Source organism: Protopterus annectens, chromosome 6.part0 (genome assembly GCF_019279795.1).
Source record: "Protopterus annectens isolate FY-2018-M chromosome 6.part0, PAN1.0, whole genome shotgun sequence".
Lineage (NCBI taxonomy): Eukaryota > Metazoa > Chordata > Ceratodontiformes > Protopteridae > Protopterus > Protopterus annectens.
In genome coordinates this window covers 520,079,096-520,103,355 of record NC_056737.1, presented here as the reverse complement: position 1 = coordinate 520,103,355, position 24,260 = coordinate 520,079,096, and the positions used below count along the sequence as shown (strand labels likewise).

Genomic DNA, 24,260 nt, shown 5'->3' with positions numbered 1-24,260 from the left:
TGATACAGAGATGATTCCCGGGGTAAACCTACGATCTCCCATCCACTCGTCAAGATTTCTCTTGAACAGAGTCAGTGAGGGGCTCTGTCTCACATGGACTGGGATTCTGTTCCATAGTGTAGGGATTCTTTGGGTGATGAATCTGTCCCTCAAGCACGTCCTATTTATATCCGTGTTGAGGTTTAAGTCTCTTGCTCTCGTGGCTCTGGTGGATTTGGATTTTTTGAGGTGGAGCATGTCCATTAATTCCGGGTTGGACATGGCCTTGTATGTCAGGCACAGATCACCTCTGAGCAGACGGTATGCGACTGAATAGAGCTGGAGTTTCTTCAGTCGGGCATCGTATGACATATGTTTGAGCCCCTTTATCCTTTTGGTGAGGAACTTTTGGGGTCTTTCCAACTGCTGCAGGTGTCTGGTAAGGTACATTCAATGGGCATTGTACTCAATCATTGGCCTGATAAGTGAAGAGTACAGGGGTACAATGACCTCTCCTGATCTGGATGTGAATCCTTCATGATCAGGTGGGCAATGTAGAAGGTCTTCCTAACCACTTTGGCAATGTGAGTGTCAAAAGAGAGGTTACTGTCAACTTGGGTCCCCAGGTCCCTGATAACATCTTCCGTGTTTAATGGATTACCACCTATGTGGTAATTAGGGGTTACCTTGTTTTTCCCAAAGGGTATGACTATACATTTTTTGGCATTTAGCTTAAGGCCATGGCTCTGGCACCAGTTATCCATTTCTATGAGACCTTTCTGGAGGATGTCTGTGTCTGATGGAGTGTCAATTATGGTGCCCAGTTTGCAGTCATCTGCAAATTTTGTCAGTCACAATCCCCCTATGTTTGCCTGCACTTCAGAAAAATAAATGCCGAACAAGAGGGGCCCAGGACTGAGCCCTGTGGGACACCGCCGTGACCGGCTTAGAGTCTGACATGGCACCAGCAACTCTAACCCTGTGTGTTCTGTCCTTGAGCCAGTTTGCAACCCATCTTGTGACATATGGGTTTACATCTAAGCTGGTGAGCTTTTCTATGATGCCCGAGTGGGGTATTGTGTCGACGCTTTTGCTAGGTCAAGGTAGGCTGTGTGAACTGCCTTACCCTCATCAATGGCCTTAGTGACTGTTTCGAAAAAGTCGACCAAGTTCAAGAGGCAGGATCTGCCCTTGACAAAGCCAAATTGGGTAGGATCCAGTGTCTGTAGGTCCCCAATGTCTTTATTTATGAGTTCCATTATGATCCTCTCCATAGCTTTGCAGACAAGGCTCGTCAAGCTTATGGGGCGGTAATTTCCAGGGTCCGTAGAAGCACCGCCTTTGTGGAGTGGGACTCAGAGACATAAATTCCTATTGTAATCACCCTAAAACACCAGTGCTATACTACACCCGATGGGGAAAAGAAAAATATTATTGGCACAACTCAGAATTAGTTATTAGTGACACCAATGGGTTCCACTATGGCTAACTCGCTGCAAATGTGGAAGCTTCATTCCTTCTGCTGAAAAGGGTAACCAATGAAGATAGAGATAGAAGAAAAAGCAACAATAAAAAAATCACACTCTTCTAAGTTGAAACAAACTATATATAGAATTTTTCTGATGATGTTTCAGCAGTAGCAGGAAAGCAATAGAGAGGACAGATGTCATTTCCATTATGGCACTACCCTTATCAGTTCCAGAAAGAAGATAATAATGGACTGGAAAGGTTGATTTCCTTATGAAGACTGGAAGTGAATTGGTGGTTGCAGGAATTCATGAAGTAATTATGCAAAATCAGAGTGTGAATGAGACTGCCTTAAATATTTTTTACTGCTGAGTAGCAAAAGAACTAGAATCATGTTGCTTACTACATCTGCAAAATTTGATCAATCAGAAATGTTTTAAAGACACAGAAGGGAAGAAGAGTCTGAAAGGGGCCCATTTAATTGGCTTTCGTTTCTGCAAAGTACACAGAGTACAATTTGTTAACTCTAATTCAAACTGCCAAAAGAAAAGACAACAATACAGGTATCTTTATTTATTCTTAAACAGCAAACAAAACTACTTGGAAAAAGAGAAGTTATGTCTTATCATAACGTTCTATCTGTGTTGTTGATTTTCATTCATTACTGATGGATTATCGGTTCTGACCTCGGAACCGAGTAGGCCTCATACCAAGCTCACGTTAGCCAAAAACTCTCGAGCCAAGATCCTACCCATAATGCCCTGCTCCCTGTTACCTCAGATCAAGTTTGCAAGTTGATAGACAAAAGTAGAGGCTACCTCTGGTCATAACAGACCTACAATAATGGAAAAAAAGGAGTATATGAGATCAACCAGGAACCTCCAGAGGGGGATGGAGGGTGGGAAGTAATGAATGAACGAAGATCAACAACACAGATGGAACGTTATGGTAAGACATAACTTATTTATCTGATGTTGTTAATCATCGTTCATTCCTTACTGACGGGACACAGTTCCCAGCTACCTATATCCCTGGGTGGCCCTCACGGAAGGACATTCCTGAGCACCATGGAACCAAAAGAAGCTCTACTCTGGAGGCCAAATTCAATTTGTAATGAAGGATAAAAGTATGGGGTTTGGCCCAGCTGAGAAAATATCATTGAGGGAAGCCCTAGCACGGAAAGCTGCTGAAGTTGCCATAGACCTTGTAGAATGAGCTTTCACTCTGTGAGGGAAGGTGATGTTGTTCTTGTTGTAGATAAAGGTAATGCAATTTCTCAACCATAACATCAATGTAACTTTTGAAACAGGATGACCTAGCCTTGGCCCAGAAAAGGCCAGAAATAGTTGGTCTGATTTACGAGTAGAGTTTGTTCTGTCCAGATAAAATCATATTTGCCTGTGAACATTTAGGGAGTGCAGACAATACTCTCTCTTGTTAGAATAATTAGGAAAAAATACTGGGAGGCTGATAGACCGCTCTGACATCACTTTCGGTAAAAAGGAAGAATTAATTCTCAGTGATACTCGATCCTTAAGGAAAATAAGGTAGGGACTTTTGCTGTATAAGGCATGAAGTTCTGACAAATGTCTGGCCGATATGATTGCTACCAGAAAAAGTTTTCCAAGAGAGGTACTTTAAATCACATGAAGATGCAGGTTCAAAGGGGGGAGCTGTTAGGGCTTGTAGAACCAAGGCCAAATCCCAAGGTTGTACTGGTTCTCTAAAGGGAGGTTTTAGATGAAAAACACCCTTCAAGAAAGTCTTAAGAGTCTATATGACATGAGTGAAGAATCCTGAAAGCCAATGTGGAAATCAGAAATGGCAGCTAAATGAACACAAATAGTAGAGGCAGACACCCCAGACTGAAAAAGATGTGATAAGTAAACTAAAACCATCGAAACTGGGACTGACAAGGGGTCCAACTGTTTTTTTGCTGCCCATAATGTAAACCTTTTCCATTTGCTGAGATAGATTAGCCTGGTGGGCAATTTATGAGATGCAATAAGAATATTGCGCACCGGGGAAGAGAGGTTATCCTGCCTGGCAATCATAGGAAGTGGAGAAACCAAGCTGTCAGCTTCAGGCTCGTTAGATTGGGGTGACTCAGACCCTGCGGATGGGAGATCAACATTGGGGATGGAATGAGGATCCATGGTCGATCTAGCAGGTGAGGCCAGAGGAAGGGGAACCAAATTTGTCGAGACCAGTATGGAGCAATGAGGATCACTTTGTTCTTCAACTGCCGTGCTTTCTTCAGAAATTGGGAGATGAGAGGAAGAGGAGGATAAGCATAAAGCAGACCCGAGGGCCAGGCATGGACTAGAGCATCTCTCGGTGAATGTCCCCGTGGGGTATCAGGGCAAAGTAGTTGCTGCACTTGTAGTTGGTCGGGGAGGCAAATAGGTTGCAGCAAGGCTAGCCCCAGTGGTTGAAAATTCTTGCCGCTATCACAGGGTTGAAGGACCACTTGTGAGGTTGTAGAATGCACCTGCTCAATTTGTCCGCTATCACGTTGGAGCTCCCGGGAATGTGTGTTGCAATTAGAAAGCTTTTGGAAGCTATCGCCCATTGCCATATTATCAAGGCCTCTCAGCATAATGGATAAGATCTGGTGCCCCCTTGCTTGTTGATGTACCAGAGCACTGACATGTTGTCTGATTGGATCGCAACAGTCCCTGATGGAAGGATGGATTGGAATGCATGCAACGCTAACAGCACCGCCCTCAGTTCCAGGACATTGATATGCAAATGGGCCTCTCATCTCCGACCAGGTGCCTTGGACAGAGTTTCCCTGACATAGCCCCCCCCCCCTATCCAGGAGGCGTCCATGGTCACCATGGCTTTCAGCTGATGGAGGCTGAAGGGGTTAGACCATTGTTGGGGATTTCGAGACGTCCACCAGAGCAAATCTTGCTTGCATCTCTAAGTTACACTTATCTGAAAGGACAAAGGATGTTTTAGAGGGTACCACTGAGTGAGAAGTAACCACTGAAGAAGTCTCCTGTGGAATTTGGCCAGAGGGACAAAGGTGATCGAGGCTGCCATTGACCCCAAGAGTTGGAGTATGGACCGAGCAGATGATTTGTGGTGACAGAGTAGCGGCTGAACCTGTTGTCTTATTCTTTGAAGTCTGTGATCTGTAAGAGATGCTGTGCAATTCCTCGTGTCCAACAGAACCCCGATGAATTCTAAAGACTGTGCTGGGGTCGTGTTGGACTTCTCCCAGTTTATAGTGATTCCCAGGCACTGTGCTGTAAAAAGAGTGTAGTCTAGGGCTTCTTCCAGTAGACGCTTGGTGGGAGTGGTGAGGAGCCAGTCGCCTAGGTAAGGAAATGTCTGGAATCATTTAAGTCGCAGGTGAGCGATGACCACTGCCATGCATTTGGTGAACACTCTGGGGACTGTAGAGAGACCGAAGGGCAGTGCACAAAACTGGTAGTGACTGGCTCCTATGCAGATTCGGAGGTATCTTCTTGAGTGCTTGTCCATTTTTATATGGTAATACGCATCTTGAAGATCTACAGAGCACATCCAATCGTCTTCTTCCAGAAGAGGAAGGATAGACTGAACCGTGACCATCCGGAATTTCTCTGTTTTACAAATTTGTTCAGTGTGCTAAGATCCAGAATCGGCCTCCAGTCCCCCTGTCTTTTCTGGCACTAAAAAGAACCTTGAGTAAAAACTGGATCCTATCTGGTCTGGGGGGACCATTTGGATGAGTCTTTTTTGTAGCAGCTTTCGGAGTTTGTGTGCTGCTGCTTCCCTTTGACTGGGTGGGACATTGGGTAAGTCTCTGCGTAAGGTGGGACAGAGATGGAAGGGGTTGCAATAGCCTCTGGATATTATCTGTTGTACCCAAGAATCATTTTTATGTTTTGCCAGGCAGTGGGGTACAAGGAAAAATGACCCCCGACCGCTTCCAGAGGTGAGTAGTCGGCAATGCTTCAGGAGTGCTGGTAGGGTTGCCCAGAGAAAATCTCTGGAATCCCGGATTCGCGGATCTCCCCTGCCCCGAAAGGGGGGTCTTCCATTGAAGTTTCCCCCCATGCCTCTAGTGGAGAAGTCAGCACGTGTGTCACGGAAAGAGGCATGTGATTTTCTGTGCCACATCTTAACGCTTCTCTGATTTCTTGAGTAGAATCGTTGAGGAGTGGAGTGGTGGACACCAATGGTAAACAGGGTCTTGCCATCTTGTTCACACCTTGATAGTGTATCTTTAACCTTAGGGCCAAACAATGAAGTGGCCTCGATGGGAGCGTTCATAGAGGAAGCCTTAAAGGAGTCTGCAAAGTCGCATCCAAGCATGACGTCTCGTGACTATACCTGCGCTTGCCGCTCTAGCCGCTCCTTCCATTGCATGTGAAATAAGGCACATGGAAGAACTGGATAGCGATTCTAGGGTCACTATCTGAGAAGCTATGTTGTTGTGCACCTCATCAGTAACAGCTCCTGCCAAGGTTTCAGAGTGTTGATTGGTAAGGTCCCTCTGGAACCTTGTAAAGTGTGCCAGGTAGTTTAAGGACCTTACGGCAAAGGTCGATGAAGCAAACACATGCTTCAGAGTCTGTCTATCACCCTAGGACTCCTTGTTGGGTGGATGGACAGTCTGGCTCTCTTCTGCCAATTCTTTTTTGGTTGCAGCCGCTACCACCATGGCATCTACTGGAAGACCTTTTGACCAATGGGGATGCTCAGCTGGGGGAGATAAAATCTTGTCAGGCCTCCTCGGTATAGCTTCCAAGGTGTCAGGAACCTTCCATGCACGCTGGACAAGCTCATCGGCCAGTGGGGTAACCCAGGAGGTAGGGAGCCAGGCACGAAAGGCCTGCAGGAATACAGATTCCAATGAGGAAGGGTTGGAGGACTTCCAGTCACCCCTCTGTCTTAGGATCTCAAGGATGTCACCAAAGGACACCTCATCAGAAGGTGACTGTGGAGACCATTCCCTGTCATCAAAGTCCGTATCTTCGGTCAAAGACTCCTCAGTGAAGTCCGTGTGCTTCCTCTTGCACGAAACCTTGCAAGGGACTTCCTCAATAGGAAGCTCTGGGGAAGATTGCAAAGAGGGGATCTCCTGAGGGGGAGAAACCTGAGGCCCTTGTGCCCGGTGTCCGGTGGTTGTGGCTTGCAACAGTTGCAGCACAGAAGGGGGGAGGACTCTGACTTGGAGGGTTTGCCAGTGGCAGCAAGCGCCCTCTCCATGGCCTGGAAGGCCGAACCACATGAAGAGGGATGGGAGCTCAGACCAAAGCACAACAACCTCGGAACTGGGGTCACACCCTGCTCCGATGAGCCAACCCCAGACCAGGAGTCTCAAGAGGGCTGTGGAGCATGATGGAAGGAGGATTCCTGGAGGGTGCCACAGAAAAAATTGGCATGGAACCAAGAATGCCTACCCCCACGGCACAGCCACTAGCCTGAGAAGAGCCCGGTGCCCAGTGCACCGAGGGCCACAAGGACGACTCTGGCTCCAAAGTGAGGTCCACTGTTGGGGTCGGAAGGGGCTTTGATGCTTCCGTGGAAGTTGAAGGAGGAGTGTACGTTGGAGTCTGTGGAGAAATACGGTCACCTGGAAGAGGGAACGTAGCTTTAGACGGTTGAGAGAGAACCCTGGTCACAAGCAACTGGTCGACAAGCCGCAACACATCCTGTTCTGAGAAGCTCCTGGTCGACCTCATAGAGAAACCTGAAGGGGATTTTGGCCTTTCTAAAAAAGGGCTATTTTGGCTTCCAACAAATGTATCCAAGAAAGGAGAATACCTAGTCCTTGCTAGTTCATGTGGTGCAGAGCCTGGAACCAAGGGTGTCTGCACCGAAGAGAATGGTGTCAAGGTTATCTACGCCGATGAAGGCAGCACCATAGGAGTTGAAGGTGTCTGCACCGTAAAGGGCGGTGTGGAAGGTGTCTGCACTGATGAGTACGGTGCCATCGAGGAAGGTGTCTGCACCCGTTAATGACGGTGCCGAAAAAGACTGCACAGGACAGCATGCCGGTGTTAATGGTGTCTGCACCGTAGAGGACAGTATAGTCAAACTCTGGGTTGAAGGAGATTGTACCTGCAGAGGCGGTGCCAATAAAGGTTGCAACAAAACTGTCAAAGTCATAAGTGTCTGCACTGGGAACTCCGGTGCCGATAGCGATAAAGAGGACATACCTGGAGCAAGAATCAACTGTGATGGTGCCGAGGCTGGGACCAAAAAGACCAAAGATGGGAGCGCAGGGCTGGAATTTTTTACCTTTTTGTGAGTCGACTCCTTGCGATCTCCAGAGGGATATGAAGTGAGTGACCTCGAGGAGGAAGAACACCTCTTACAGGATTTAGCAGGAGGGGTGAGCCCTCTGACCCAGAGATAGCCTCGCAGAAAGGAGTTTTAAGGAGGCCTTTCAGGATTAACTTATTCTTCCTTTCATTGAGAATCCTAGTGGAAAAAATTTCTACAAATCCCACAAGGGGGACACATTGAAAGGTGGGAGACATTCAAGCAATAGACACATAAATCATGGCCATCAGAAAGCGGTAGCTTACGGCCGCATTCCGAACATTGTTTAAAACCAACACTACTTTTCTTGTCCAACATAATGATATGAAGGGAGAAGAACAGCAGTACCAAGGAGTTAAGAAAGCTACCCAGAAGGGTAAGAAAGGGAGAAAAGAAGTATTACCAACGATGGTAATGAAGAATTACCTCAAAGGTAATAAAAGGGAAAAAAAACTATAGGGAGAGAGTCTTAAAGTTACGATAGGGTAGGAGTATAGAGACAGTAACTGACTGAAAACTTTTTAAACACTAACAATATAGAAACTTTCAAGAAATTGTTCACTTAGCTGAGAGGGAGTGGCTTGACACGGCTGTACAGCAACGTGGCAAACAAGATCTGAGGTAACAGGGAGCAGAGCATTCTGGGTAGGATCCTGGCTTGAGTTTTTGGCTGACGTGAGCTTGGTATGAGGCCGGCTCGGTTCCAAGGATGGAGCCAATAATGCATCAGTAAGGAATGAACGAAGATTAACAACATCAGATCTGCTATTTATACACTAAGAACTTACCTGTAGCTCTTCAATTCTTCTGCAGCAAGATTCATTTTTTCATCAGCTTTTGAAAGCTTCTCTTCTTTCTGTAAACGCTGTTTTTCTTCAACAGTTAATTTCCTTAAGGCAAAGTAAAACTGTTATACTAAGTTAAATATTACTACTTCTGGTAAACAGAACAAAATACCAAATTTCACACAACTAAAACATACACATTCAAATTCAGAAAGAACCCCACCTCTGGTGGTAACAGCTATAGTCAAAAGGGACTGTTTCCATAATGTGGGAAAATGTGAGTCAGGCATGCTAGCTGTGCTGAGGAAAGCTCTCATTACTGCCTAATCTGCACATCTCTGAATAACCATAACTACCATGCGTGCAAATCAGCACTTTGCTGCAGTACTCAACAATGGCACCCCTCCTCATTCACACTCTCACAGACACACATACACACCAAAATACCTCTTACATGACTCTCAGTTGAGAGATCACTCTTGGTGTCTTCTTATTTTTGTTCCTGGCCTTGTAAATCAAGTAGTCTTACAGTCAGCCAATAACGCCAAATATCAGGTTCATTCTTCTTACTGATCGTAAAGTTCATTGTGATGATAGACCGGTTAAGGCTCCTGCCTGACAAGTTAATTTCTTCATTTCTACTTTTTTTTTCATAATACTTTTACAGTAATATGTTAGAATATGCTTGGTGTCTATTGGTGGTGCAGAGAGATAGTAATTTATTGCCTAGTGTTGAGGATGCAAGTTTGAATCATTTTAAGTGCTTTTAAAGGATGATATAAAAATTATCCCTGGTGCCTAGTGACCCCCACCCCAATATTGTATGATCTGCTGGTTAGTCTAGGGGATGTGGAGATGTGACAGCCTCCCCCCATACTTTCATATAATCATGTATAGATACAGACACACAGCCTAACCCAAATGCATTCAGGGGCACACACACCCATTCACCCATACACACACCTCTTCCATATTTATCCCCCTAATCAGCCACTCTACTGCGACCACCCAGGCAGCCACACACAGACCTGAAGGCACTCATCTCCCTCTGCATACACTCAGATATGCAGCAATACACATAATACACACTTACATACCTCCAACACAACCTTTCAGCTAAGCTCCCTGGCACTTGCTCAACACAATTTCACCCATTAGAAGAAATGGGTGAATGCAAGCTTTCAGCAGTCTTCATTAACATGGGTGGCCGAAGTAACTTGCACAGTACAGTGATTCTTGGAACAGCAATGTTGTTCTGAAAAAGTCTGTAGAAACTGGGACAAAAGCACTTAATATTACACTTGCATTATCACTTTTTTCTGCTATTTGTGTCATATCTTCGTTACTGTTCAACTTGGTGTGGTCATTCTTTTTGTGGTTATTCGAAAAAAAAACTGCAGTGTTTCCTCACCAAAAAATCTTCGATATGGCATTCCAAAGTTAAACAGAACACCGAAAAGCTCTTAGCATTCTATTCTGTCTCTTAGTAACTTTTCAATGGTGATGCTTGCCTGGACTGCAAGGCAGCAAATGACCCTAAGCTGCTTGGCATTTTATATACTTGTAAAACTGAAAACATCACAGATACTCATGCTAAGGACCTAAATTTATATTGTAGAATAAACAGAACAAGCTGGTCAGACAGATACATTTCCTACAGGATTCTACACCTCTGGAATAAGCTTCCATTCCATATCAAACAAAGCAAATCCCTTGCCTTCTTTAAATATATTTTACATAACCAAAAGGATAACTGTAAATTTACCCTGGGTCAGGTTCCACAGCCCGTTATGGACAGGAATAGTAAATATACAGCATTTGCTGGGCTCCAAATAATCATCTGCCATCAAGTGATTGATATTGATTGATATGAAACTATGAAGACCTCCAATGGACAGTGGTGTCTGCCAACACACTGGCTACATGTCAGAAGATTCTGGGAGGCAGCCCATAGGGTCTTGCCATCAAGTGATTGATATTGATTGATATGAACCTATGAAGACCTCCAATGGACAGTGGTGTCTGCCAACATACTGGCTACATGTCAGAAGATTCTGGGACGCAGCCCATAGGGTCTTGAGCTTTATTCTCCCCAAAGGCAGGCAGCCAGCTCCCACTAACATTCTCTCTCTCTCTGTGTCTACTCTGTTCTCCCTCTGCTGAAATGCATCGCTCTCAGCATGGAATTTTCACCTTGCTTTCCTTTGTGAAGGCTGAAGCAAAGTATTTCATCAGTACCTGTTTTCACAGTCTGTTGTGATCTCCCTTCCTTCTTTGCTCAGCCTGGATACTTCAGTCTCACACTTTTTTCTTCTCTGAACCTAAAATGTCCTTGCCTCCCTTCTTCACTCTTTCTGCTAATTTCCTTTTAGATTCAGCATTTACTGACCATGCTGACTTTGAGGCTATTTGCTGGCTTCTTTGTGATACGGCTCTCTTCCATTTCCCCAAACCTCCTTTCTACCTCCTGCAGGATTCATCTTTTGCCCTAAATGCTAGCTTCCTAAGTCATCCGCAGCTTTACTGGCTTCTTGTTTGCCTCTTTCTTACACCCTTTTTTAAAGTCCCAAGTAACCTATCCCTGACACAAACCCACAGCTTGTTTTCTCCCTCAATTTGATCTCAGCGTCCTAACTCATTTTTGTCAACCTTCCCAGCCCAGAAAAATTCAGTCTTTTAAAACCTCACACTATTATCTTTCTCTTTTCATTTCTACCCTTTCCCACTACTTTAAAACCACAGAGTGACATGACTGCTGTTGGCTAATAGTTCCATAACCAGGACATGTATGACACCCTATGTAAAAGGTCAGGAGCATGCTCAGATTACTATCCTTTCTGACAGTTTTGCACTAGATAGATGAACCCCTACATGTTCAAGACCTCAGATCAGTCACTGTTCTCTCTCTCTCTTTTTTTCTTTTAGTCCTTCATCTATATCTCTGCATGTACCTTTGCCCCTTTTCTGTCTGGTGTTCTTCCTCCTCTGATGCTCTCCTTCATGCACACCCTACTTCACATCCACCTCTTCCTTCTCTCTTTCTCTGTTACTGCTGAGCAACTTATACCAAGACACCTCCATGTCCCACCCCTTGTTTCCACTGTTCATATTTCTCTGACAGGAGCTATGTCTACGCTCCCCTCCTGATACATTCTACCACCTTAGTGCCCTACAACCTGCAGCCCAGCCACTGTTTTACTAATGGTGACATCCTAAAATACACTCTAAATCATCCTTATGTGTTTTTTAATATAACATATGGGAGCTTCTCAAATGTCTTAATAAATTCTAAGTAAACTGAATCCACAACCTCTCGTCATCCAGTGTCCTGGTTACCAGCTGAAAAACTCAAAGAATTACCAGGCACAAATTTCATGCTCTGAAACTTAATGCAACAAATCCTGAAAGACATAATGTGCTGGAGTATACAAATGGTAGGGAAGCAGGGCCATCTGAAAAAGAAGAACTGGGGTATTTATATGTTGATGACTTGCACGTTAAGCACAGATGGCAAATGGAGTTATTATCCTGTGCACACAAACAGCCACTGACACTGCATATCCATTCAGTGAAGACACTGTCAAAACCTCATCAAATCCATGCTACTAGCTTGATTTGTCAACTCTCTCTTTTCTTCCTTAAGGAAACTGAACAGAAGTACTGCTTCAGCAAGCCTTGCATTTTAACTGTCTGCTAATCCCATCAGATGCATTTTGTCAAGTTTGCTCTGAGCTGTAGAGAAATAAAGCCTTAAGTGTGACTCAAATACAATGACATCAAGTAGCTGGCCAGGAAGGCAAGAATGAGTGTTCAATACCAGCCACCCTATTCTAAAGGGAAGGAGGCAAATGGGTTCAACCCAATACTGACACCCGGTAAGGGCTGAATGTTGCAGCAAGGCTTCACAAAGGGCCAAGGGTAAGCATCCACTAGTTACTGTGTGCAGAAATAAGCATGGGATCAGTTGTCTGTATTGTACAAGTTCAACATTTCCAGGCTGATGTGAGATAATGGGATTTAATGAAGGGGGAAACACTGGCTCAACTGAGGATGAAAGTACACCTCAGACAAACTATTTTGAAAAAACAGTTCCCCGGTCTAAGGGATTTAGGTGACAACCCAGTCTCATTAATCTGTCAGTCATATGACAGGCATATCTAAATTATTAGAACATCCTTTAAAATGTTCATCTTTCTTTGCAATTACTAACCACAACTAATGTTAGCATCTGTGTATTAACTGAAATGTGATACATTCTGTACTTTACTCCTTATTCGATTATTTAGTACACTTAACTGCTGTGTTTTACAGCAAGTTCTCTGCAATTCCACTGAAAATAGGAGTCCTCATCTGGATATTCCTGGTTAACAAATCTAAGCAAGTCAATAAACAAATATAAATATCACATGTATATACAAACAAAGATCATCTTTAGCTCTGTAGTCACAATATTTAGCTTTCTGACAATTCTTATACTTGCGCTCTGAAAAGAAAGTGGTGGTTACCCTTTTATTTTAAACAGACTTTCTTTGCAAATCTTGCACTTTTGCAAATTTCTAATGGTCATTCAGACATTAATTTGACCATACCTACAAATGTCAATACCTCTACACTACTATCAGCTTTCATTAAACAAAAAAAAAAAAAAATAGGCTACAGCACGTGGCTTCATGGTTTTAAGTAGCACAATACATGATCACAAACAAGTAGTATCTTATAAGTGTTCATGCCAATCTACACTTGCAAAATCTGTGTTTTTGCTATAACAATTAAAATTACAAAAAAGAACACATTTCTGATAAAAAAATATGGTACTAGTTCTTATGTAAAAAAATATAAATAAAATAAAGTGATTCAGATATCCATAAGTTTTGTCAATCAAAAATAATGTTGCATGTCTATATGTGCTTTAAAACAAAAGACAAAAAAGCAGCAGTCAACTGGCAATATAAGTATATGTGTACTGCATGGAACACTGGGATTACGCTAAAAAAACAAAACAAAAAAAAGTTAAACAATATCCTGGTTACGTTCTACTGTAGCAGAAGACCTGACCAAAACAGCACTTTTAAAGGTTTGTGAAATACAGCTGTGTAAAATTTTACATTAATGTTAGATTTCCTTCTCTTCACTGTGCAGTATTCATAACACTATGGCTATGGATCTCTTGTCTATGACAGTCCAACATCCGGCCAGTATACCAAAGCCTTAGGTTGCTTTAAGGTACACCGTACGTCACATGTATGCTCCTTGTGTAGCGTAGGGCATAAAGGTGACGTCCAAATATACCAACCTCAGAACTGAAAGTCCCAGTAAGAACACCAGTCCAAAGAAAACCAAGAGGTAACCAGTACATCCAGAAGAGAAGTGGACGGGGGGGGGGGGGGGGTGAATACTGCAACAGTGAAGGGAAGGGCATGTACCATTATGGTAAGATTTTACACAACTGTGCTATGTCCTTCCCTTTCACTGTTGCAGTATTTATAACATTAGGGAGAGTGCCAAAGCTCAGGAAGAACCTTTGGAGGATGAAGGACCAGCAGAGCTCTCTAGGAATCCATGAAGGATTCCATCCAACTTGTAGTGTTTGGTAAAAGTATTCACAGATGTCCACTCAGCTGCCTCAAGAATAGAGTCAATAACCAAACCCTTGAAAAAAAACACCAGAAGAAGCCACAGCTCTAGTAGAATGAGCCTTTACATAATAAGGAAGGCTCTTACCATGAAAAGAATAACAAAAAGAAATAGCTTTTGAGATCCAAGAAAAAAGTCTGTTTGGATACAGCTAATCCCAAGGACCTGGGATGAAAGGAAACAAAGAACTGAGTTGTCTATGCACATCCAATGTATGCAGCACCTTCTTATTAGCAGACTGTAGATAAGGGAAACAGTGGGCAGATGAATAAACTGATTAAGGGACAACTTATTCATTCATCATTTTGAGCATAAAAGAAGGACTAGTATGTAAGGACACCCTGTCCTTATGAAACACCAGGAAAGAAGAACAAGCCATAATGGCTTGAAGCTCAGACACCAGTCTGGCAGAAGTAAGGGCAAACAAAATAGTCTTCCAAGAGCAATGTTGTGAGGAAGCTGAAGCTGCAGGCTCAAAAGGAGCCAAAGTCAATTTCTCCAAAACAAAATTAATATCCCAAAGAGGAGTAACAGGCTCCCTGGGAGGCCTAATATAAAGGATGCCTTTAAGGAATTGTTTAGCTTCAAATCTAGAAGTTAAAGGAGGAGATAAAGGCAGACATGCAGAGACAGCTGATAAATGGGCCTTAACAGAAGAATAAGCCAACCCAGCATTGAGCAATTCACATAGATAAAAGAGAACCAAAGGAACATCCACAGAAAGTGGATCCAGGTTACAGGAAGGCCACCAAACAGAAAACCTCTTCCATTTGGATAAGTAGGATTTCCTAGTATTGGGTTTCCTGGCCTCCTGCAGGACCCTAACCACATCCTCAGAAAAAAGATGTCTATGTGGAATCAAACTCCTATCACCAACAGAGTCAGCTAAAGAGTGGATAGATGGGTATGAATGTGAAATCTCTTAGTCTTGTGTGAGTAGGTCCACCCAGTGAGGTACCTTGTGATGATGCCCTTGGCTAAATGCAGAAGAGGGAACCAATCCTGTCTCAGCTAAAAGGGAGTAACCAACAAGATTTTGGGGGTGTCCTGCTGAATTCTGAATAGCACTTTTGGAATGAGGGGAAGGGGAGGGAAAAGATAAAGAAACATCCCCTTCCAAGAAAAAGAGAGAGGGCGTCCAGCTTCCAGATCAGAGGACCTGGGACTCTGGCACAAAACATAAGACGTTTTCTGTTCAGAGGGGAGCCAAATAAGTCTATCTGAGGAGTATCCCAGTGGTGGATAATGTCCAGAAATGCATCCCACTGAAGCATGAATTCATGGGATTGAGTTAAGGACCTGCTCAGAGTGTCTGCCACAAATTTTTGACCTGAGGGAATGTAAACTGTTTGAAGAATCACTTGACACTGGACAGCAAGAGCCAATACCAGGTATGCCAACCATCAAAGATAAGATAAGATCTTGTTTCCCTCCTTTTTGTTTACATACATCACTGTGGTGTTGTCTGTAAACCCTTTGAGAGGTCCAGGGAGAAAAGAGGCTGAAAAGCCTTAACAGCCAGCAGAAGGGCTCTCATCTCTTTGACACTGATGTGATCCTGCTGTTAAAGAGGAGACCACACCCACTGCACCTTTAGGGAGCCAAAAGCTGCTCTCCATCCCATGTCTAAAGCATCTGTGAACAGCTCCTGAGAAGGAAGTGGGGGATAAAAAGGGAGCCCTGGATTTAGGGACAACTGCTGGATCCACCAGTGGAGCTCCTTCTTGAGACAAGGTAGAAGAAAAACTACAGATTCTATGATATGAGCATATTAAAGCCAAACTAACTTCAGAAATGGCTGAAACTTCCTCACATGAAGTTTGGCCAGAGGGAGCATAGGCATGGTGGATGCCATGAAACCCAGAGCTCTAAAAAACTCCTTGGCTGTAATAGAAACCTGAGGAATAAGAGTTTGAAAGAATGAGATGAGGGTCAAGACCATGGGAGGAGGGAGGGATGCCAGCAAAGGCACCGTCTGCATCCTGCAACCCAGAAAAACATGGTCCTGAGAAGGAGTCAGAGAAGACTTTTTGAATTTTATTGTAAACCCCAGCCTTTGAAGAAGAGAAATAGCAAAATGGAGATTTTGCAACAGGATCTCTGGAGAGGATGTCAGAAACAGCAGTTTGTCCAAGTAGAGAAATACTTGGATCCCCTGAATCCTCCACAAAGCAATCACAGGAGTGATGCATTTGATGAATACCCTTGGGGCAGCAGAAAGGCAAAAGGGCAAAGCAGAGAACTATAAATGCCAGGAAGCAACAGAGAAATGTAAAAACTTCCTGAAAAGGGGATGGATCGGAATATGGAGATAAGCATCCTTGAGTTGTAGAGACACCATATAAGCCTGAGGAAGCAAAAGAGGGAACAAAGTCTCAAGAAACAACATTCGAAAAGTAAGCACCTTCAGAAAAGTGTTTAGATGAGACAGGTCTACAACTGGTCTCCAAGTACCCTCCTTTCTGAGTACCAGAAATATCCTGGAGTAAAACCCACTCCCCCTTTGGGACACAGGCACCTTTTGAATAGTCGAAAGGTCCTGAAGCACCTCTGGGGAAAAAGGAGTTCTTCCCAAGGGTGCTGAGGAATACCCATAAAAGGGGGAAGGGATTTCCACACCATGAAATACATATGGCAGATAATGGACAGAACTCACGAATCCTGAGTAATCTGTAGCTAAACAGGAAGAGGAAGAGAGAGAGAGAGAGAGAGAGAGACAGAGGCAAAGAGAAAAATGAAAGTGTCTGGGGAAGTATAGGATAACCAGACAGCACCTGGTTTATCTGGAAAGGAAGATTTCTGAGGCCCTGAAGTCTGAGTAGCCTTAGCAGGAAGAGCCCTCTTGCCACCCTTTTTGGTCTTAGGAGGAGGTCGAGATTGCCTGCAAACAAAGGCTGGCTTACTGGGGTAGGTTTTCTGAAATTTAGGAACAGGAGAAACAAACACAAGTTCCTGTAAAGCCTTTCCCTTATCCTGAAGGCACTTAAACAAATCAGCAGCTGCTTCACCAAAAAAGTGTTTATTATCAAGAGGGGCATCCATCAACTTATGCTTGATATCACCAGGGAAAGGTTATAACCAAAGCCAAGAATACCTAATCATCACTGACCTAAAAGCAGCAGTCCTAGTAGAAGCATCTGCTGTCTGCTGCATCATAACTATACTTGATGGAATGTCGAACCACCTGGGAGGAAGTCCCTAACAGGGAAAAAGCAGAAGTTTTACCCTCAGAGTCTGGAAGATCAGATATAACCTGACAAGCATGGGATAGGACAGCCAACACATACCTAGACATACAAGTCTGATAATTAACAGCCTTAAAAGCCAAGGCAGCCGAGGTATAAACCTTCTTACCTAGCCTTTCTGTGGTTCTACTATCTTTATCAGAGGACAGTAATTTGGGCAAAGGAAACAACTGAAAGGGCTTGTCAGAGGGCAGAGACACCACTGAGGAATCAGCAGAAGGACACCTGTACAAAAATTTACAGTCCTCAGGCACCATATAAAAACCTATTGGAAGCAGCGGCTGAGAATCTGGAGCTTTAGAGGCATTGGGAAATGCTTCCAACATGGCAGCCAAAGCAGGAGGAACAGCAAAAGGTTTAGGTGATTACATCTTCAGCAACTCATAGTACCTCTTATGAATCTCAGAGATCTCAGCACAATCCCATTTAAAGAATTCCATCATCCTGGAGATTGTGTCCTCAGAAGAAATTTCTTCATAGAAAGTATCGGGACAGGTAGATTCATCTTCCTCTGACCCACAGTCCAAAGGAGAAGGAATCTGAGAAGAGTAGGCAAGGGATTACTCATATGAATCCAAGTCCTCCTCAGATGAATCCTGTTCAGCGTCTTTTAAGGGGAGTAGAGGACGAAAGGGGAGCTAGAAAAGAAACACCCTGAGGAGGTTTCAATGCCATCAAAGCACTAAAACACTGAGTGAAGGTCTGCCACTCACTTTGTGGATCCTTAGAGGCAGGAGAAATATCTTCAATGGGATGCCTGCCTTATAAAAATTGGAAGGCTCTGAGTTAGGACTGCATTCAATAATGGTAGCAGGGGCTTCTTCTCTGACTAAAATCTGAGGAATACACTTAGGTCCCTCAAAAATGATCAACCACGGTTCTCCCTGAACAATCAAAATAAATATCTGCAAAGCCTCCTCAGACGTGCTTAAAGCAAGATCCCTGGCCAGCCTCCAACCCAGTCGCAGCAGAGGAATCTGACAACAAAGCCGGGTGAAACTCCAGGCATCCACTCACCTCAGCAGAGACGTCCAGCAGAGGATGATCAGTGGAAGATTCCGGCCTAGACTTCTTGGCCTTCTTCCCTGATAGCTGTCCCTCGGAGTGGGAAGTTCCCTCCATTGTATCTTTCATGAGAGATTTAAGATGCTGATTCTCAAGATATAGTGCCAAAGAAGAAAGTCTACTGCTCAAAGTTGTAGGTAAAAAAGGCTGAGAGATAGAACAGGACCATATGGTCATGAAAGGCGCCAAGGCAAAACGGACACTGTTTGTGGCGGTCTTTATGGAGAATCTGTCTCCCACACCGGCATTAACCCTTCTTGGATGACATGAAACTCGATAAGCAACAAAAAGAAAAGAGAAGACAACTAAAAAATGAACCCCCAACAGGGCACTTATCTGCAATGGCTTGGTGAAACCAGCAATGGAAGGTGTTCATACAGATGATCAAGAGATGGCATTTGGACTGGTGGCAAAGATGTTCTGAGGTCAGTACGTCACCTTTATGCCCTACGATATACAAGGAGCATGTGTGTGACATATGACATTCCTTAAGGGAACCTAAGGCATTGGCATACTGGCCAGATGTCGGGCTGCCCTAAACAGGGGATCCCTAATGTTATGAATACCGCAACACTGAAATGGAAGAACATCAAATGTTACACACACCCTAAGTACTGCTACCATCCGATATCAGGGAAGGGACATTCCTTCACTCTCAATGACCCTGAATATCTTCCCTCATACATCTGTGGAAGTTTACAGATGTTCAGTCTGTAAGTAACTCATTTAAATTAGAGCAATATTTAAAAACTGTCTCTGACTTTTTTCCTTATTTGTTGTCTGTGCAACAGTGCTTGCCAAGTATTTTACTGGCTTTCAAAGGTAATAAAACACTTTGCCTTGGTTTTACTTTTTGTAAAAGGTAGTACATACAGTAAGATAAGATTCATGTACTACACAAAGAGTTATCATAGTCTCACCGATCATAACCCATTATTATGTGATCTCTAAATGGATGCCAAGATTCACCTCTCGATCTTCACTCTTGAGGTGAATTTTTTGGTATCCATGTCTTGAAAGCATAACAACATGGTGGTTATGTTAAGATTCATGGCTACAGAATGAACTTAGCTGGTGATTTCAAACACAAGACATGCGTACAACTTTTAGTCACCTCCACCAACAGTTTTTATCTGGGAATTCTACTTGGACACTCAACTACAAAATGCTCCTAACTGGGTCATTCAACACTCATCCATTTAAAAGCATCTAAATGCTTCAGTTGATGCACAATTTTGCCTCACAAAGTACAGGGAGTTTAAGTATTCTGCTTTCCAGTTTAAAAAATGTTTTATGATGTTGCAAGGAAGAACACCACATCTTTAATGCAAGACTATACAAGGATAGCCTATTAAGCTAAAGAAGTCAGTGCAGTACTTACAGAGCTTAATTAGAAAATAACCATTTTTGTACAGTAAAGCTAAAGTACAGTTTTGTACCTACCATAAATGTAGATGTTTGAGTGTCTGCACTGCTGCAGTCATTACACTTGGGATATCCTGCCGTCAGGTGGGCCCGCAGTCGGCCTGAGTTCCAAAAGTCTTGGTCTGGCGTCGGTTGCTGTCGCCTCTTCCCTGACGTCAGTGCGCCAGGGGTATATAAGAAGCAGCCGACGCCATTTTCTTCAGTTTTTCTTGCCCCAGATGTCAGGTGCCCCCCAAAATGGTAGGCAATACATATTGCTAATAAAACATACAAAAAAGGTAAAAATAAAACCTTCAGTAACCAGCAAATACACCACATAGGTAGTATAGGTTAGTCCCAGATAAGAAAGAGGGGATGGCGGGTGGGTAACATGGACTGCAGCAGTGAAGACACTCGAATATCTACATTTATGGTAGGTACAAAACTGTACTATGTTCATTGTGTTTCACTGCTGCAGTCATTACACTTGGGTAGAATCCCAAAGTTGAGTTTGGGTGGCTGGCTCTATAGAGGATTTGGTGTGGCTATGAGGCCCTGCAGAACTGCAGTGGCAAAGCCAGCTCTGGATCTAGAATAAAGAGGCAAATGGTAATGCTTGGTAAAGGTGTGCACTGAACTCCAAGTTGCAGCTTCCAAGATATCTTTGGTAGGTACTCCTCTAAGGTAGGCAGTAGAAGTGGCAGTTGCCCTGGCGGAATGTGGTCTAATGTTACTAGGTACAGGTTTCCCATGTTGTGTGTAGCAGAACCGGATACAGTGTCCTATCCACTATGAAATGGTCTGCTTTGAAATAGCCTTTCCATGTGATCCTGCAGCATATGACACAAACAATTGTTCAGATTTTCTGAAAGCTTTTGTTTTGTCCAAGTAGAAGCGCAATTGCCTGTGTATGTCCAAGGAATGTAGAAGTCTCTCCCCTTTATTCTGGGGATTTGGATAAAATGTTGGCAAGTTTGGTTAAGAGCCACAATGGATACCACCCTTAGGCATAAAGGTAGGGTTTGTTCTTAAAGAAACCCTGTCCTGGTGGAAAATGATGAAAGGCTCCACTGCCATTAGTGCCTGCAGTTCTGAGACTCTTCGTGCTGAGGTTATTGCCAGAAGCAGAGCAGTTTTCCATGATATATATTTTAACTCTGCTGAATTGGCTGGTTCAAAAGGAGGCAAAATGAGCTTTTCCAAAACGAAATTGAGGTCCTAAGTTGGTGCTGGTGCTCTCTGGGGCGGTCTTATGTTTTTAGCCCCTCTAAGGTACTGCTTTAGCAATGGGTGAGAAAAAATAGGAGGATCTGTGTTGTAATGAGCCGAGATGGCAAAAGCATGAATCTTAATGGATGAGAAGGATAGTCCTTTGTCTAGCATCTCAGTCAAGTATTGTAGTATCTGAGGAATGTTAGAGACCAGAGGATCAAGGTTTTGAGCCTGGTTCCAGGCACAGAATCTCTTCCACTTTTCTGAATAAGATATCCTGGTGCTAGGCCTCCTGGCCTCCAAAATGACATCCATAACAGCTTTAGAGACAGAAATTGACTGTTTGGCTAATGAATCTGCCATGCAGCCAGGTTTAAGGTTTTGAGCTGACTGTGCAGAATCTGATTGTTTTGCTGAGTCAGAAGGTGTGGAATTTGAGGCAAAATCCAAGGTGGGCCTTAGCTAAGTTCTTCAAGATTGGGTACCAATGCTGACATGGCCAGTCTGGAGCAATCAGAATCATCTGTGTTTTTTCTTGTCTGGCTTTTAGGAGTACCTTTGGAAGGAGAAGCAGAGGTGGGAAGGCATAAACATTTAGGCTTTTCCAGCTGAACGAAAGAGCAGCCACTTTCCATGCTTGTATGTGTAAGTCCTTGTGCAGAATTATGGTAGTTGGTAATTCAGTGGTGAGGCAAAAAGATCTATGTCCGGGCACCCCCATTTTTGCATTATCATGCTGAAGACTTGTGGATTTAATTTCCACTCGTGAGGATCCATGATGTTTCTGCTTAAGTTGTCTGCCAGAGTGTTTTTCTTTCCTGGCAGGAATTGTGCTTGCAGATGAACTTGAAAGGTTAGAGCTGTGTTCCACAAGGTCATGGCTTGTCTGCATAGGGGGTATGAATGAGTGCCCCCTTGTTTGTTTATGTACCACATTACTGTGGTGTTGTCTGTCTTTAAAAGTAATTGTCCTGGATGCAGAAGATCCTTGAAAGCTGTAAGGGCATTTTGTACAGCCAACATCCCTTTTTGAGTGAAGATGTATTTGATCTGCGGTCCATTTGCCCTGAATACATTTTCCTGCCATGTGTGCTCCCCAGGCATAATCCGAGGCGTCTGTAGTTAAAGTCTGTCTGGCTGTGGGAACAGTGAAAGGCTGACCCTTGTTGAGGTGACACATGCCTGTGCCCACCATCGAAACTCCTGTTGTAGGCAGGGAATTATTGGTATTACTGTCTCCAAGCTGTGAGAATGTTGAGACCAAGCACTTTTTAGGTACCATTGTAATTTCCTCATATGCAGTCTTGCATATGGAATTAGTAGTATGCAGGATGCCATAAATCCCAAGGACTGCAGAATTTTTCTTGCAGGGAGCTGGGACTTGTTGCCATCAATTGAAAATACTGAGTCAGTTGTCCTTGTTCGTCTGGCATGAGATAAGCCATCTGGGCCGTTGTATTTAAGCTGGCACCCAGGAATATTATCTCTTGTGAGGGCACTAGTTTTGACTTCTTTTCATTTACTGTGTACCCTAGGCAACTTAACAATCTTTTTATGAATGCCAGATGCTGTAGAAGAAAGTCCTTGCTCTCTGCTTGAATCAGGCAGTCGTCCTGATATGGATATATTTGAATTCCTTTTTGTCTGCAAAATGCCAGGCACTTGGTAAAGACCCTGGGCGCAGACGATAAGTCAAAGGGCAGTGCAGAGAATTGGTAGTGCATTGAACCAGCTATGAATCTGAGGTATCTTCTGCAATTTTGTCTGATAGGGACATGCAGGTATGCCTCTTTGAGGTCCAAAGTAACAAGCCAAGCTTTCTTGCCCAACATGAGAAGGAGCTGTTGTAATGTCAGCATTTTGAATTTCGGAACATCCAGGTAAGTATTTAGAGTGGAAAGGTCCAGAATGGGTCTCCTGGCTTTGTCCTTTCTGGGTACCAGGAAGAGTCTTGAGTAAAATCCTTGTCCTTTTTCCTGCTGAGGTACTTTTTGAATAGCTCTCATGTCCATGAGGGCTGTAATTTTTTTTTTGTGCCTCTGCCCATTGATTTTGTGGCAGGTCTGGCATTCCTTTTAGCCTTGGAAAAGTGTGAAAGTGGAACCTGTAACCTTGAGACACAATATTCAGCACCCATTTGTCTTGGGTGATTGCTTGCCAGTTTTGAGAGAAAAGTGCTAGTTTCCCCCCTAAGGGAGCTGCCAAAAGGGAAGAGTTTGGTATTGGAAGGGGGAAGTCATTGGGACTGTTTCCTGTAAGGTTGTGACTTGTCCTCACCTCCTTTTGTGTTTGAAGCACCCCACTGTCGTGGTCTGTAAGATCCTTGTGGCAGAGATCTGCCTCTTGGGCATCTGTATCTGCCTCTTTGTGGCCTGTCTGACACTGGAAAGGACCAATTCTTTGTAGGCCAATTTCTGCTAAATCGTGGTGGCTGTACCTGTAAGAAATACTTCACTGTTTGCAAAGATCTTGCCTTATCCTCCATTTTCTTTAATACCTCTTCTGCTTTAATACCAAATACATTATCTTGCTGCAAAGGAGCATCCAATAATTTTGGCTTAACATGATCTGGTAAACTTTGTTCTTTTAACCAAGCATGCCTTTGAATCACAGATCCTGTAACTGCTGTTCTACAAGAAGCTTCTAATGAATCAAAACCACATTGCAGAGTATGCTTTCCCACTTGTTCAGCTGCATGCAATAAATCCTGCATTTCCTTATAGTCAGGTTGTTCTGCATTTGTAGTCATTTTCTGTTTTAATTGAGACAGTAAGTATTGTTGACATTTAAGCATGTGAAACTGGCAATTTAGAGCCCTCACTGCTAAAGTTGCAGAGGTGTAAACTTTCTTTCCCAATCTGTCTAATGCTCTGGAGTCCCTATCTGAGGGAACTAGATTCTTAGACGTGGAAGCCTTAACCCTTCTGGGACACTGGAAAATAGTTTCTGGGTCAGCAACAGGGTTTTTATAAAGAAATTTGTGAGAGTCAGGGACTCTGTTGTACCTGTCTGGCTTGACTGGAGCTGGGGGTAAAGAATCAGGATTTAAACTAGATTCAGAGAACGCATCAACCACAATGTCCAACACTGGCGGAATAGCAAGGGGCCTGTGCTGAAACAGTAAAAGAAAGTCTCTGAGCCTTTTCTTGGATTCTGAGTAATCCTGGCCCTCCCAATGGAAATGCTCCCTCATGGTATGTAAAGG

The 24,260-nt window shown here is 43.7% G+C and overlaps 1 protein-coding gene across 1 annotated transcript in view; it reads right to left on the bottom strand.

The window, feature by feature from the left end:
* LOC122804407 (melanoma inhibitory activity protein 2-like) overlaps nt 1–24,260 on the bottom strand; it is a 1,673,436-nt gene that overhangs the window by 1,010,804 nt on the left and 638,372 nt on the right. Inside the window, exon 12 of the mRNA XM_044074238.1 lies at nt 8,499–8,600. Within this exon, the coding sequence (XP_043930173.1) occupies nt 8,499–8,600 (102 nt within the window). The remainder of the gene's footprint in view (nt 1–8,498; nt 8,601–24,260) is intronic.